The 15,942-nt window shown below is 38.6% G+C and overlaps 2 protein-coding genes across 2 annotated transcripts; both read left to right on the top strand.

Annotated features, from left to right (window-relative positions):
• Positions 1-1,963: 1,963 nt before the first annotated feature.
• LOC103714756 (Lojap-related protein) lies at positions 1,964-5,855 on the top strand. The gene is made up of 4 exons (XM_039130889.3): positions 1,964-2,388; positions 3,560-3,647; positions 3,907-4,004; positions 5,549-5,855. The coding sequence occupies exons 1-4, from the start codon at positions 2,086-2,088 to the stop codon at positions 5,618-5,620; spliced, it is 561 nt and encodes a 186-aa protein (XP_038986817.2). The 5' UTR covers positions 1,964-2,085; the 3' UTR covers positions 5,621-5,855.
• A 7,159-nt stretch (positions 5,856-13,014) lies between these two features.
• LOC103714755 (uncharacterized) lies at positions 13,015-14,887 on the top strand. Its single transcript, XM_008802139.5, has one exon. It carries the CDS (start codon positions 13,284-13,286, stop codon positions 14,226-14,228), a length of 945 nt encoding a protein of 314 aa, XP_008800361.2. The 5' UTR covers positions 13,015-13,283; the 3' UTR covers positions 14,229-14,887.
• Positions 14,888-15,942: the final 1,055 nt, after the last annotated feature.

Genomic DNA, 15,942 nt, shown 5'->3' with positions numbered 1-15,942 from the left:
CCTAAAGCAGGGGGTGGGGTGCAACCTTAAGCCTGGCTGCCCTTATATGACTTATATATTTATACATTTATATTCGATCCAAGAACTGTCGAAACTATATCGGATGCCGTACCAGTTGATGCTCGATCCGATTTGGTACCGGGCTCGTATCAAGAGAAAACTAACTAGAGCTGGAGAAAACGAAGAGAAACAGAGAGCGGGTGGGGGAGGGAGGGAGAAGGAGCTCCGTCGCCCCCTGTGACCCTCCCTCCCCCGCTTGCTCTCTCACTTCGTTTTCTTCAGCTCCAATAGTGAACTAGTTTGGAAGCTGAAATCGTACTGATAGGCTACCGACATGATTCGAAACCGGCAAAATCGTCCGATTCCACATTTCTTGATTTGACCCATCGTGAACCCGCTATATTAGATGGTCAAAATGATGAATGGAATGAAGACTTTGTTGATTATTTATTAGCAAAAAAGTAATTGTTCATGGAATTAACTATCATCAAGGGGGTTACTCGTGGAGAAGGGTATTATGACAATTTGCCGGCTGGTCCTACGTGGCATTCGAGGATTGGGCCACCAGGAAAATATGCAGAAGTTTGCAAGTTAGAACATAAAGGTCCCTTGAAGGCTTCATTTGATGTCAAAAATAGATTATATGAATTTTACGATGTAAGTATTATGATATAAATATTATAGCAGTGATATCATTTATCTTAAACAAATTCGCATGTACAGTATAAGTATTGCTCCCTATCTTTGACCTAGGTTAAAAGAAAATCAACTTATCCCACAGAAAAGAGAAGCAACTGAATCTAATCCTCATGCAACTACAATTTTTAAAAGATTTAATGAAACAACTTGGCTAAGACTTTATAATTATAAATCTCACTCGTGAATGCCACCCCTCCATGCACATGTGAAAATATATGCTTCTATTAGCTATCATATAGATGATTTTTCTTTGGTTTAATTATATTTATGATTTATATCTTTATCTGGTACTCTAGTAAATTAGAAGTGAAATTTGACAAAAAATTTTAGTAATATTTTTGAATTCGATAATTTTAACACGTAATCCTGTGATATCAATCCTAGTGCTAAAAAAAATTCTTGATAGTCAGCATGCCATATGACAAGAAAGGATTGGTGCAGCTCATGGATAGCATGATTTATGTTGTATTATGCTATTTTAACAATAAATAATTTCAAATCATATAGATTGGGAGAACAATCGCTATTATAACCAAAGAAGAAATTCATCAAAAATATAATTGTTATTCGCTAGCAAATTTTCTAAGCAACGAGGCTTATATGTTAACAGTATAGAAAAAATAAGAATCGGAGAAATTATGCCATGTGGCAAAGCTATTACATGCTTATGCCAAATTTTAAAGGAACCATCTAAAATGTTGATTAGTTGATAGAAGAAGGCAAAAAATTACAATAATATACAATATTTTATAATAATATAATACCAATAATATAAATATAACATTATAACATAATATTAATATTTTGTATCATGATATTTTATATGATAATATTAATATTAAGGAATTAACCTAAGCAATATAAAATTAAAAAAAATACATCTTTTTGTATATTAAGAATATCTAGAGGGAAATAATATATTTTATATGCTATATGAGATTTTTTTTTTTTTCTAGACCGGATGATTTATATAACACGTATATGGATGCACCCAGTAAAATCGAAAAACAAAATATCGCGGAGCTCCCGAGGCAGCTTCCCATCCTCCGCCCACAAGATGCATCCATATACTAGTTAGCTACGTACATAGCCACCCAATCCACGGGCTCGTTGGTTTATCTAACCACATGCTTTGCCTGAATAATCTTTTTTCTTCGTCTAGGTTTTTGAGTATGGACTGTGGAGTGGGGGCTAACCAAACCTCTCCAAAAACCTAATTGACTTTGGTCAGAATAAGCCGAACCTTATATGGGATTATTATTATTTTTTTCTTCTGAAAAAACGGGAACGAGAAGCGAGCGATTGCGATCGCGAGCTGAACCCCCTTTTTTTTCTCTTAATTATAAAAAAGGATTCCTCCTCTGTCCTCTGATCTCTAATCCTACGATGTTGGCGGCATTGCGATCGCGAGTAATCTCGGGCTCCCTCTTTCCTCCGTGCCCTCTCCATCGCCCATGGAGGCAGCTAGGGTTTCTCCTCCGCCAAGCGTCCACCTCCTCCTCCTCGGCCAACGGGAAACTAGGGATCCTCGATCTTGAGGAGGTCGAGAAGGTGCTGAGCGACGTCAAGGCCGATGATGTCCGGGTCATCCCTGTCCGGAACCAGTGCGACTGGACGGACTACATGGTCATCGCCACCGGCCGCTCCAACTGGCACGTCAGGAACATCGCGCAGGCCTTAATCCACAAGGCAGGTTCGATTCCATCTTCCCAATTAGATTAATTTCCCTCTCAGTTGGGCAAAATGTCAAATTTCTGATGGTAGGGTAGGGTATCCTGGGTTATGATCTTTCTTATTTATGACGGCTTCAGTTTCTTGAGAGCAAAGTGGACGAATAAGCTCTGCGGGTGTTTGAAATTATGGGTCCTGAGTGAGATGAACCAAAAGATATATATATATATATATATATATATATATATATATATATATATATATATATATATATATATATATATATATATATTGAAGATGAAATTTATATCTAGGTATCTATCCTCTTGTTAACTATGCGGCAGCGAAATAGGGCCTTAAACTGAAATTATTATCTAAAGTTTTCTACCTTTTGCTCCTACATTTTTTTTTCATAGTCCAAGCTTCAAATTCACCGTGTTGTGGAAGGTTCATGGATCAAGGCTTCTAGTTCCGCTTATGCTGATAAATTTTTGTAGCGAAAATTTTTATCCCAATAAATCCCAGGACATTTGAGTGATGATGTTGCTGCTCAAATTAATAATGAGTGTGACTGGATATGATATTGGTTGCTGACAATATGTAACATTCTTAGCTAGCTAACGTTCAACAAATGTTGCTTCAAAATATGTTGATCATTAGGTTATTTTTCTGTAATAAGTACACCGATATTCAATATATTCGTATCTCGTCTTTTGATATTTTATAGGAACTTCTTCATATAAGGCTCATTATGTTCTAAAGCCTTGTACCTTATGGCAAGGATTATACTTGTACCTGAGAAGGTTTTATTGCCAGACTGTATCAGCTAGTACAGGGTGTGTCATTATCAGTAGGGAACCAATACCCTGAACACCTCTCTGGCATTGGATATTTTAAAAGAGAGTTCTTTATGGTGACCTTGTAGATTGCTATAACTTCAAGTAGCTGCTTGGGCTTATTGGTCACTGGTATTGATAATTTTTCTCTTCCACACTGCGGTTATTTCCAGCTGAGCAGACAGTTATACACAATGACCAAAATTTCTTAGGTGCTTATATATTTTTGCTTCTTAAATAGTTTACTGATTTGTCACATATCTTGTAGCTACAATTTGTCCTCAGTCTTTGTCATTATCACAAAAGTTTTTTCTCATGCTATGTCTTTTGATTTGTTAATTTATGTTGAACAGGTAAAACAAAAGCAAAAGGGAGCTGAGCGAATGCTGCTTCCAAGTGTAGAAGGCCATGGAGGAGGAAAATGGATTGTCATTGATTCTGGTGAGTTCCTCATTTCTAGAACCACATTTGGGGCCGATATCCTTTAATCATTAAACATTTTCTGCAGCTGATCAAGCCTAAAAATAGTCTACCTTTCTACCATAGAGCTTTTAATTCTGTTTTTCTTTTCCAGTAAACGATTACCAAAATGTTTTTTTTTTGGGTTACATAAGGACTTCTGCTTAGTATAAAATTAATACTTTAGTCACCTGTTCTTAACTGACTAGGTTCTTTGGTTCATACTGTTTTCATTGCTCAGGTACTGTGATAGTTCATGCACTTGATGAGAAGGCAAGAGCATACTATAATTTGGAAAGCCTTTGGACAAAAGAGATTTCTCCCAAGGGACCCAGCCAGGTTGGCTTAGAAATCTATGCTTGTATTCAGAATACCCAAGCACAATGGATAATTTTAATTTGAAAGACTAATGCTGAGCTCATTGATTTTCTTCCTTTGTTTAGTTTCCCATATCTAAAATGAAATTATTAAATTACCGACTGAAGTACATGGTCCAAGCATATTAGCATTTTCACTTAGAAAAGAAAAAGGTGTTGACTTTGATGTTCATGCTGTTAGAAAATTGGTGAATGTCCCTAGTGTTTATCTGCTAGAGAGGAGAAGGCATTTTCATCTTCCACGGGACATCAAAATCAAACGATGCTAGTTTAAAACATTATAATGCAACATGACAAAAGGGGTTTCAGTCAACCACATTATTGGACAGATGGCTTGGCAGACGCCATTGGATTGCATGAAGGGGAGTTCGTTCATGCCTAAGGAGTTGGCAGACTTGAGTACAGGCCAAAGAGACTTGGGAGAAAAGCATCAACTATATGTGCTTGGGGAACTGACACATTGCAAGTCTCATAGTGGACTTTATGCTAGGGTGCAAGTACAAGAATTCCTGTTGAGACTAAGAAAACAGTGCATATCACTTGATTAATCAAAAAGAGTCGAGTTATGAGAGCTTGCTAAAAAATATTTGTTTCAACTTGCTGGCTTTAACACAAATTGTTGCACTATACATGTGCAGATTTGTCTATGCAAGCTATCAGATGTTCTTGATCATCTTACATCATATCACTGAGGGTGAAATATGCAATTCAAAGTTCCATAAAGTAGACTTGAAGATTAAAACATTTAAGAAATGAATCCTGGCTGTTAGACATCTGGCAACCAGAATACACATTTTCTTCATTTTGCAATTTTATTTTTGAAATTTGCTGTATGTTACTGGGTGGTGCACTTTCTTGTTTTCTGCCCTTAAAAAGAGTAAGAACTATACCAAAAAAAGTGTAATTATTAAATTTAAAACAATGTATAGAAAATGAGCAGGGCAAGAATATGTGAATTTGATTTGCAGGCTAAGGAATTTGTGTTTTAATAGTTGAGAAGTGGGTGTTTGTTGGCAGTCCCACATGTTAATTGTTAATCTGCATGATATGTAACTTGCGATACCTCCACTTTGGCTGTTGCAATTCTCTTGTACTCTGTAGAGTAAGAACTAGATTAACAAGGGTTGTTGTGAGATATTATGTGCTTCCAAAAGACATACTGTTTCAACGGTGACAAATTGAAAGACATTTTCTGGACTTTTAGGTTGTGGTGTCTGGCTGTCAACAATCTTCTCCCTTGCAGTGCTTTTTGTTCCTCTTTGTGGAAGGTGATTCGGTTGGAAGAATATCTGTTGAATGAGTTTACTTATACACTTAATCATCCACTTAATCATCCAATTGTTTGGTGTCCTCATTTTAGAAGAAACAAAGTGCAAAGCAACTAAGCCAAAGACATTAGTAATTTGTGTATGCTTATGTAATGATGCTACAACTTCACTTGCATATTCTATCCTGATTTAGTTTGGATCTCGAAGAACTAATGGGATATCCATTTCTTCTCTGCAGGATTTGGAGAAAGCCATTGTGAAAACTCGACGTAGGAACAACTCGAAAAAACCAATGAAGAGTGTTCACTGATCTACTCTATTTCAACGAACCAGTTGTGAATTCCAAGATGCCATCATTCCAGCGTCCTGGTTAACATCTCTGATTGGAAGTGTATTTAGTCAACCTTTTGCAATTGTTGTGCTTTGTTAATGAATATTTGGCAGTTTCTTGTCCAAGTTGCATTGGAACTATATTTTGGTGTATGATGACGTATAATTATCTCGTCTCCAAGCTGAAAAGAAGGATGAGTCAGTCTTGATTGGAAGGGAAAAGCCTGAAGTCAAGAAGTCCTGTGCTTCCTTGGTGGCTTTTAATGGTCATATCAACGATGCAACACCGCCTTCTTGCTAACCTACCTGAGCCCCACAGCAAGTGCAGCGGGGCCTCAAACAATCTAGTCACAAGTTAGGTTTGTTCCAACTATAGGGATTTGGCTTATACATGACTTGACCTCTTCCTCTGATATTCAGGACTCTTGGTGGGCTCAGTGGAAGGGAGCAGATTGTTTTCAGCTATTCTGTAGTTGTGCTTTTCACTTGTTGGAGTCCAACATCAAGGAAGAGGTTTGATTTTGTCACAATAAGGAGTACAACCACTATATGATGCCCTGTCGTGTTGATGACTATGATAATGATCAGAAAGCTTCATAATAGTTGCTTTAAACAGGAGACTTTGATGTCCATATTTTCTTAAGAAAGATAGCTCGTACATGTTCTGTTGTTCTTCTAGCATATAGATGATTAGGTGATTCTGGTTAAGGGCAGAGTATGTTGGGAAGAATTCTGATTGGTTCTTTTAGCTATTGTTGAATAAGCTGTTCAGGTACCCACCAAAGAAAGGAGCTGTGCAGGTACCCAGTCAGAAAAAGAGAAAAAAAAAAAGGAGGTAAAGGGTTGTGAGAAAGTCTTGTTCTTTTTGTGAGATGGGCAGTGATGGTGTGGAGTCGGAAAGTGAATAGACTGGGTTCACAAATCACAACGAGATATTGGTAGTTCAAGAGAGGTCTAAAAAAAGATGCTGCAGTAGTTGGGCTTTGCCAATCTCTCTATTTGTTGTGAAATGATATTAAATGCATTGGCTATGATCATTTACTATGATCGATGGTGTGCTACTTTTGTTGATAAGATTTTAAGATAAAGAGGAGGGGGGAAAAAATCTAGAGACACAAATTAATACTTGTATCTACTTCAATGGTGCAGCTTCAAGCCTTGAGCCAAGTTCAGGCATTAGCAAGCAACACTCTCATAACCACAGCTCATTATTTCATGATTGTGCAAGGTCTAGATAGGCTGCATCATGGGTTTTTGTTAACATTGGTGCAACTTCATTTTATGAAAGTTTTCTAGTCTTTCTATATTGATGCATGGTAGGCTAGGCACCTTGCCCCTAGTGGCCAACTGAAATACACAGACTAGGTCTGTTCAGCAGTGGAAACTTGGTTTCTCCTATTAGGGGATCTGATGGTGCATCGGAAGGCGATCGTGGAGCTGCGCACGAATCTACTCAAGCCTACGGTAAAAACCTATGCAGCTATCAAGCTGCCAATACAGATATTGTGCATCACAAACCTAGAAACATAAGCCCCATTGAACATTGACAACAGTTTGGATCACAGTATACTGCAATCACTATTGTTTTTCCAGTGAATGAAAATTGAAACAGTTTGGATCACAGTATGTTGCAATCATTGCTGTTTTTCCAATGACAGATGGAGAGCATATAATGAGCTCCAACATCCTTGATCACGCCAATGCTAGAGGGAGTTATGTTGGATATTAGCAGATACAACCAATCTGCCATTTAAGGCTGTTCTGCAATCGTAGTACATTTTGAGATCTAATTCCTTTTCATTGAAATCACAGTTCAAAGTCTGAAAGATTACCATGGTGAGTTACTTTTTTACCATTCATTTTTTGGTCACCTATTAAATGATCCGTGTTGGATGTGGTTAAACTGGGTAAAGGCTTAAAGGAACAAGCAATGATGGCTTCCCATTGGGTAAAGGCTTAAAGGAACAAATTTTCTATAAAACTAAAGGGAAGATCCTTGGGGAACAAAGGCTTCAAACGTCAAGGAGTTTGGGCAAAGGCATATTATTCTCTACCATACTATTCTTCGGCAGATAAGATAAGAATCTTGGAAATGAACATCAGAAAGAAGTAGGCCAACAACTCATGCATTTTTTGGCATGTTGGTTTAGCATCTGACTGCTGAAGTCGTAAAGGGGAGGCCATCTCTTTGATTCTAATATGAGCTGGTTTTGGAGAATTCTCCAACACCTTTAAGATAAGAGGAGCAATTGGCACTTTATAAGCATTGATGATGACATCAAGCTTGCAAGGGCTCAGATGCAATGTGCTCGAAGCCGGTATAACGGCACAATTTTGTCTGTCAATTAGAGCCTATTGGTGCTTAACCACACCAAGATATTGGTCAATGGTTAAGGCAATGTATCATGTTGGAGTATGCTTGATCCAATATACAACAACATATGAAAGAAAGAAAGAAATAAAAAGGTTGTACCTAATAGGATTAGCGAGATCAACTCCCATGCCTTTTTTTGATGACAAGTAAAGGATTGGTTGCTTAATACAAGAGAATCAAGAGGCAATATCTTTCCACAAGTCCAAGGAAAATTCTAATTCTAGTGGTATACATGATTGCAAGGGAAGGCCTCAAAGTAGGGAAGCAGGGAAAAAAAGAGACACTATTTACATTGCTAAAATGATAGCCTATAAAATAATTTCATAAGTGTTAAAAATTGGATTTTTTACATGTAAACCTATATAAATATTTAAGATTGCATGTATTCCCTCATATATTCACTATTTATTTACGTGCATACCTTTATAAAATATTTCTTATTATATGTCTACCCTCGATGTCATAGTTATATTAGTTTAACTAGCATTTAATTATCTTTTTTTGTATGTTTACCTTTAATAAATTTTTAAGTTTATGCATACACTCATAAATTTACTATTTAGATGTTTGCCTTATAAATTATTTCTTTTATACTTTTATCTTTATTAAGTTAAGGTTATTTAATTATTTCAATTTTAAATAGCTCATTACTTCATGGCACTAGAGAGCATATTGACCACTGGGTAGATACATTAAAGGAAGTAATAATATGTAAGAGCATATATGTAAACAATAGATATACAAGAGTATACATATATATAATTTCATATATTTATAAGGATATATATGTAAAAAAAAAATATTTATAAATTGGGAGCATAGAAATTTCATTATGAGACACATAGATGTGCCTATTTTAGCTATTTTACATGCAGTTTAACCATGATTGCATGGCATTATCCCCAAACAGCTGCTTTCATTTAAACAAGATAGACATGCCATGAATCTAATATGGTAGTATGATACTACTATTTTGGTTGTATACTTGTATTTAACCTTCTTCTTTGTTTATACCATACATTAAATTTGGAACTAAATCAAGCTAAGCCTAACTTGAATTGTTAAATGTTGGAAACTTGGTAGTCAGATTCCACATTCAATTCCAACCATATCCAATTTGGAATGATGACTGGGTTAGGCTGCAGATGATTTGTAAAGGCAAATTAGAAGGTGTTTTGACATTTACCGGCAGAATTCAACCGAACACCACCAGTAACCTTGTGCATGTCCACATAAAACCACTCTCTAAATTCATATTTTTGTATGAACTAATGAAAATAATTTCCTTTATTTACTTGAGGAACTCTATTATACAAATAATGCTATCAAATTTTTCCTATTATCTTTAGTTATTTTCTATTATATTGGCGAAAAATGATCAATAATATCATTGTAATAATTAAAAACAGTAAGAGTGGTCTGTGAGAACTCGTGCGGGTGTGTGTTTAGTTTCACATCAATTACTCGTTGGATAGATATTGGATACTTATATAGAATCAAGAGATCCAAATAATATCTTTCGACCAGTCTTTTTGAATGAGGTATTAGATTGTTATAAATGATATCTGAATGGATTCGGCCCACAATCTATGTAGATTAGGGAACATTGTAATATAAATTCATTAGAGCTGACTACGAACCGATCGTAGTACTTATAATTAAATTTAAATAAAATTAAATTTTTAGTTTAAATAAAAGAGTACGTGAAGACTAGTTCGTCATAATATGCTTCGTCTTAATATGCATGCAGCATGTCGCAAGTCTAAAATATGAGAGAAGTCTTCTCATGCATGGTGCATCTAACCATCCTAAGGTCTGCAGCCGGACGCACCCATGCACTGAATTTGGAGATGATTCTAACCAGACCTACCCTGATCTTTGGTGAACTAAAAAGTCTCCTTCGACTTTCAGTTCCAACTTTTTCCGGTCTGCATTTATGACTGGTCAAATTCCACATTCAATGCCAACCATATCCAATGAACGATGTTTGGGTTAGGCTGTAGATTATTTGTCTATATATATATATATATATATATATATATATATATATATATATATATATATATATATATATGGGGATTGATAACCTACTCTCTTTTATGGTAGGTTATCAATCTATCCATTTTTTCTAAAATAAAAAATATTCTTACTTTTTATAACTCTTAAGGGTATTTATGTCTTTTTACAATTTCACATTAATTCACCCTCTCAACCCTCCAATTAATACTCTCTCCCTCTTTCTCTTTCTCTCTCCGGTGTATATATGTGTGTGTATGTATGTATGTATGTATATATGTATACATGTACATTTATATATATATATATATATGCATATACGTACGTATATATACATACATATATCTATCTTTATATACATACATCTATATGTATATGTATATATATGTACATACATATACATCTATATATGTATGTATATACATACATATACATCTATATGTATGTATATGAGAGAGAGAGAATTAATTGGGGGGTTGAGAGGGTGAGTTAATATGAGATTGTAAAAAGACATAAAATACCCTTAAGAGTTATAAAAAGTAAGGGTATCTTTTGTCCAATGAAAAATGGATAGATTGATAACCTACCATAACAGAGAGTAGGTTATCAATCCCCTATATATATATATATATATATATATGTATGTATGTATGTATGTATGTATGTTTATATATAAGTAAATATATATATATATATATATATGTGTGTGTGTATATATATGTATATATATGTATACATATATATGTGTGTATATATATGTGTATACATATATATATATACATATACACACACACATATACATACATACATACATACATACATACATACATACATACATACCTACATACATATATAGACACACTTAGGTATTTGGATTTAAGATTTTTCCATCATGAGCTCTCTCATGGATAGGCCATGGTGCGCCATAGGCCAATCCAACTCTATAACACCTCATTGGAGGCAGCTCCTCCAATCACCCACCGATCAACCGTGCCAACCCTATTAAGTGGGACCCGCAGCTCCCCATCAATCATCATCTTGCGAATGGCTCCCACTTTTTCAATATCCCCGAACTATCCCTCCAACTAGCTTCCAAAGTTACAACAACTAGGACTCCTACCTCCTAAATCGTTATTAACTGTTACAACTGCTATGAAGAATATTATTTACTCAAACCTAGTTGAATTAATACTATTTTAGAAATAAAATGATGACAGTGCTATAGCTATTCTACTAAATAAAAAATATCCAATAATACAAAAATTTGATTTAAATATATTATTTTATCAAGGCAAATAGCTATAACCTATATTACTATAGTCATATGGTAATATATAATGGAAGTAATTCTCATTGATATTCATTGAATACTCCACTGCATCATGTGAAATATCATGCTACTAGGAATATCGAAAATCTATATTACTTGGGATAAATAAGAGTTAAAATTTAGAAATGCTTCCGCACATATATCATATGTGTTCAATATCGCACATAACCATCGAGATCTCAACTTGATAGATATATAGACAGACCTAGTTTCAAAAGTGGCACATTTTATTGAGTCAATGACTAAATTGGTTGTCTCTGTCCTACCAACTATAGCCTCAATAATTCTGTTGTCTTGTTGATGTAGACTTCATATTACTTGATAAGATCGTACCTTTATTGCAACTTTTTATTAATGGAAGAAGATCCAATGGTAGTTATCACTTGGTTAAAATATCCACTCGATGAAATGGTCAATCTCATTTTATCTCTTGGGACATGGTTTGTTAACCTAAACATAAAGAGGGTCTTGGCTTTCATTTTCTCCAAACCAGGCAAATAGCTCTTTCATGCGAACTAGCTGCCCGGGTTGTAGGAGTTGTGTATTTTAAGTATAAATTTTCACTCCCATCTTGCTTAAGATATGTAGGTATGGATCATACATACAAGATCTATTTCAATGGCAGGTTTATGTTAGATCATGAATTTCTACTCTTTCTTTTTTAAGCTATTGGCCTACTTGTTTTTTTCTTTTTTGGTACATCGGTTGCTTTTACTAATCTCGCATGAGCACAGCCAACTGAAGCCATAAAAATAAAACTACATAGTAGCTGAGGGACAGAAGCGTGCCGAGTCCAAAGAATCCTTCCAGAATATTGGGCAGCAAATGAGGCGACCAAATCAGCAGTTCTGTTTATCTTTTGAAATACATGCATGGCCCGGAAAGCACATCACTCCCTCAATATCAACTAAATATTGCCTAGAAGCAGGTGCTTTGCCTCCCCTCGCCTCCTTCCGTATGCGCTCAATCACCACAGCTGAGTCCCCTTCAAGGAGAATACACCCAACCTTTAGCACACGTCTCGTATAGGAGAGTCCCTTCCATGCAGCTCTGAGCTCCGCCCCCAAAGCAGAAATCTCAAAAGTACAACATCTCTTCCGTATTAATCAACCTGGAGGCTTGGTCCCTGATCACAAACGCCACTTCAGCACTACCACCATTAGCAAGCAGATTATCATTGAAATTTATTTTGAGATGGCCAGAAGGTAGGGGCTTCCAACATACAAGAGCATGTCTAGGCGCAACACAAGCAGAGAGGGGGGTGCCCACTTGTTTCAACAAGGTGGATCCTCGCTCATCTAATTTGTAATGTTGTATTTTATCTGTTTTTATTTTTTATTGTTAGGTTACTATTATTAGTCTGATTCCAAACAGTTATAACGGCCGTTAGCGGAGAACATCTTATCCAGGTGGGGGCATTTTGGTCCTTCGAAGAAAATATTTAAGCCCAATAAATCTGGTTGCAGGCCACGTCGCTGTCAAACCCTCAACGTGTCCCCTCTCCCCACTCCCCAATAATAGCAACCAACAGCACTGATCCATCTCTCATTCGTCCACGTGTCTTCATTCTCGAGACTCGCCCAAACTTTCTACTATGTAAGGCAAAAGGTCCACTGGCTCGACGCGTTTTTTTCGGGAGCCCTAGCCAAAGACACTCCTCGCCTTCCCATTGGCCCGTTCCCTCTATCCCCGACGCCGGCTCCTTCCTTCCCTCCAATCCCTATCTCCTAGCCTTCACGTGGCCACCTCCTCTCCTCCCGCCACGTGTTCTTCTGCCCACTCGCTGTGCCCGGTCGCTGTCTGCCACGTGTTGACGTGGACACGCGTCGCCCTTCTCCGACTACTTATGGCACCCCTTATCGGCTCCTAGCTGTGTCCTGAGGCGAGAAAGTAGAGCTTGGGAGGCGAGTTCTGAGGTGGGAGATGGAGAGGAGGGGAGGGTGTTGCATCGCAAGTTATGGAGGAGGAGGAGGGGGGGGAGGAGGGGATTGTGGTGCTGACGTTGCGTGGAAAGTTGGCCGGATTATGCTGAGGTTCCGGCCGATCGCGCCGAAGCCGGCGGCACCTCCGCCGCCGCCGGTGGCGGCCGGGACTGCGGCGGACGGGGTGACAGCCGGGAGGGCGAGAAGGAAGGCGAGCGGCGGGGGAGGGAAGGAGGGTAGAAGGGGAAGGAGAGCGAGAAATGTAGCTGCAGGGGGGTTTAAGGTAGGGGAGAGAAAAAGAAGATCGCCGTCGTCGTCGGTGGCGTTGTCGGTGTGGTCCGGGTCGATGGTGACGCTGCCGCTGATGCCGGAGACACCGGAGAGGAAGGGGGCTACGCCGCCGGAGGACGTTCCGTCGGCGCCTTACGTGACCCCGGCGTGGCTACGAGAACGGGAAGGAGGAGCGGATGGCGGCGGGGGAGGGGAGGTGGTGGCCCCGCGGCCGGTGAGGCCGGCGGGATCGTGGGTGACGGTGGAGTGCGTGACCGACACGTGGGCCGCTGCCGCCGGTGGCGGCGGCGACGAGGTCGTCAGAGCGGCGTTGGAAGCCGAGGACGTGTGCCCGGGTTTCATCTCCGACGCGTGGGACCGGGTGATGTGGACCAACGAGGCGTACCAGAGGATGGTGGTGGGGCCGGTGGCGGAGGACGCGAGGGAGGAGGTGGCGGATCAGGAGGAGGAGGTGAGGGTGGCGCTGTTGACGAGGGGGATGGTGCCTGGCGTTACGTGCCGGGCGTTCACTTGCAGGGTGCGTGTGCGTTACGCGAGCCGTCGGCGGGGACGGGGGTCGCTGACGGCGCCGTGCGACGTCTGGCGGCTGGATGACGGTGGTTACGCCTGGAGACTCGACATCAAGGCCGCCCTCAGTCTTAGCTTGGGGAGATAGATCTAAGAAAATAACAAAGGAGGAGGACTAAAAAGAAATGGCATATAGAAAGATGGCAGGGGGGTGGTTGTAAATATTTTTTGGCCGGAGTAGTCCTTAAGGTTTGATAGAGTCTCCGGCGAAGTGCAAAGCCGTCGACGGTGGGTGCGAGCTAGGATGGTGGAAGAGCGGAAGACGAGGACACGTAGGCATCAGGCGACAGAGGATTTGATGGGATGGAGCATGTAAGACGGTGATGAGTGCCATTCTATCAGCAGACTGAATGGTTTTATTTGCAGCATACTATTTTAATTTTTTTTTTTGTAGACCTAACAGTTTTTTGTTTCTTCTACTTTATATGGTTTTTTTACTGGTTGTGCTCATTTGGTGTGAGCAGTCGATGTAACAATTAAAAAAAAAAAATGATGAGAGAGAGAGTTTGTAAGCTGTCCTATCAATATTTGATGAGATGACAAGCGAAGCTAACTATATGTGCATGGTTTTGCTTTCGTTACCAGAAATAGCATAAAATGGTGTGTGCCTATTTGTGTGTCATGCACTTATTTATTTATTTATTTTTTCCTTTCTTGGGGTGGGAGCAGGTGCCATGTAAAGCAGTGTAATGCTGATTTCCTAAGGAAAGTAGAAGGTTGCGTGGAGTTCTACTTTTTCTTTTTCCATTTGCTGTCCTATGAGTGATTTTGACGAGATGACATGATGAGGCTAACGATACCTGAGATGGATTGGCCTTCCTTACTTAAAAAAGTGGCATAAAAAGATGTGCCCGGCTTTGTTTAGATTGTGGGTGAATCGCACCGGGTGGGTGCTCGTGCGTTGGTCCGACGTAATTGGATGAATGTGATGACTTGAATTAAGTGGCATAAAAAAAAAGAATAAGAGGACACAGTTTTCTAAAGATGGATCATAAGATCCGTGCGCATTTACTAGTATATACAAAATAAGACTTTCTATATTTATACACTTCCCAACCTTCTTATTCTTGACCGGTTCACCCACCTTAAGACATAGTTCTTATTTTATCATCTTATTCCATTGCCATAATATTTAGTTTCTTGACTGAATGGGCTAAGATTGTATTTTTTGTGCGATAGGATGATTTCTTTCTGCATAGATTTTGAAGCAGCTATTATATGATCCAATGGTATGCACAAGTTTTAGAAAAATTTTATAATTTATTCTCAATTTATTATTATTATTTTTAAGGTCTTCCCTCTTCAAAGTTCACATATAAGGTTCATATGGATGGTCTACAATGGGCATTGGATTTGATCAGCTTGAGATCCTAATCAATGATGCAGCTTGATTCTTGGATCTGGCTACAAATTGAATCTGATCATGATGATTTGGATGATAGTAATGTTAGCTCCTGCACCACTCATTCATATCATATGCTTGCCATGGAAATTGCCTATGAAGTAAGTAATGCTCAGAATGGTACACATCTTTATACCCACAGTGGGATTTTAATTAGATTTGCGTTTGGGACATGGTTAACATGTTCATGTACCTCTAAATATTCCTTCTAGGATGTAACACCCAACAGGAATCTAAAAGATCCGCACGTATCTAATCCAACGTCACAACAACAATAAAGAATCCATCATGTAGCAGAAGTAGCCATGTGTTTCTCCCAAGCTTTCTAGTTGCGAGTCCTACGTAACTTCTACGACCTGAATCATGTGGCCTCCCATGTGGTCTTGCCATGATTGGTCCA

Source organism: Phoenix dactylifera, chromosome 13 (assembly GCF_051530095.1).
Source record: "Phoenix dactylifera cultivar Ajwa chromosome 13, Ajwa_hap1_PhDact_Kaust_v1.1, whole genome shotgun sequence".
Classification (NCBI taxonomy): domain Eukaryota; kingdom Viridiplantae; phylum Streptophyta; class Magnoliopsida; order Arecales; family Arecaceae; genus Phoenix; species Phoenix dactylifera.
The sequence above is the reverse complement of the archived record's forward strand: the minus strand, read 5'-3'. Positions and strand labels throughout refer to the sequence as shown.

What these genes read in the sequence shown, in the direction of transcription:
- LOC103714756 (XM_039130889.3), top strand. Translation starts at nt 2,086, where the DNA reads ATGTTGGCGGCATTGCGATCGCGAGTAATCTCGGGCTCCCTCTTTCCT. An exon ending in ATGGATTGTCATTGATTCTG is followed by an intron (nt 3,648 to 3,906) that starts GTGAGTTCCTCA and finishes TTCATTGCTCAG; the next exon opens with GTACTGTGATAGTTCATGCA. An exon ending in CTCCCAAGGGACCCAGCCAG is followed by an intron (nt 4,005 to 5,548) that starts GTTGGCTTAGAA and finishes TCTTCTCTGCAG; the next exon opens with GATTTGGAGAAAGCCATTGT.
- LOC103714755 (XM_008802139.5), top strand. Translation starts at nt 13,284, where the DNA reads ATGGAGAGGAGGGGAGGGTGTTGCATCGCAAGTTATGGAGGAGGAGGA.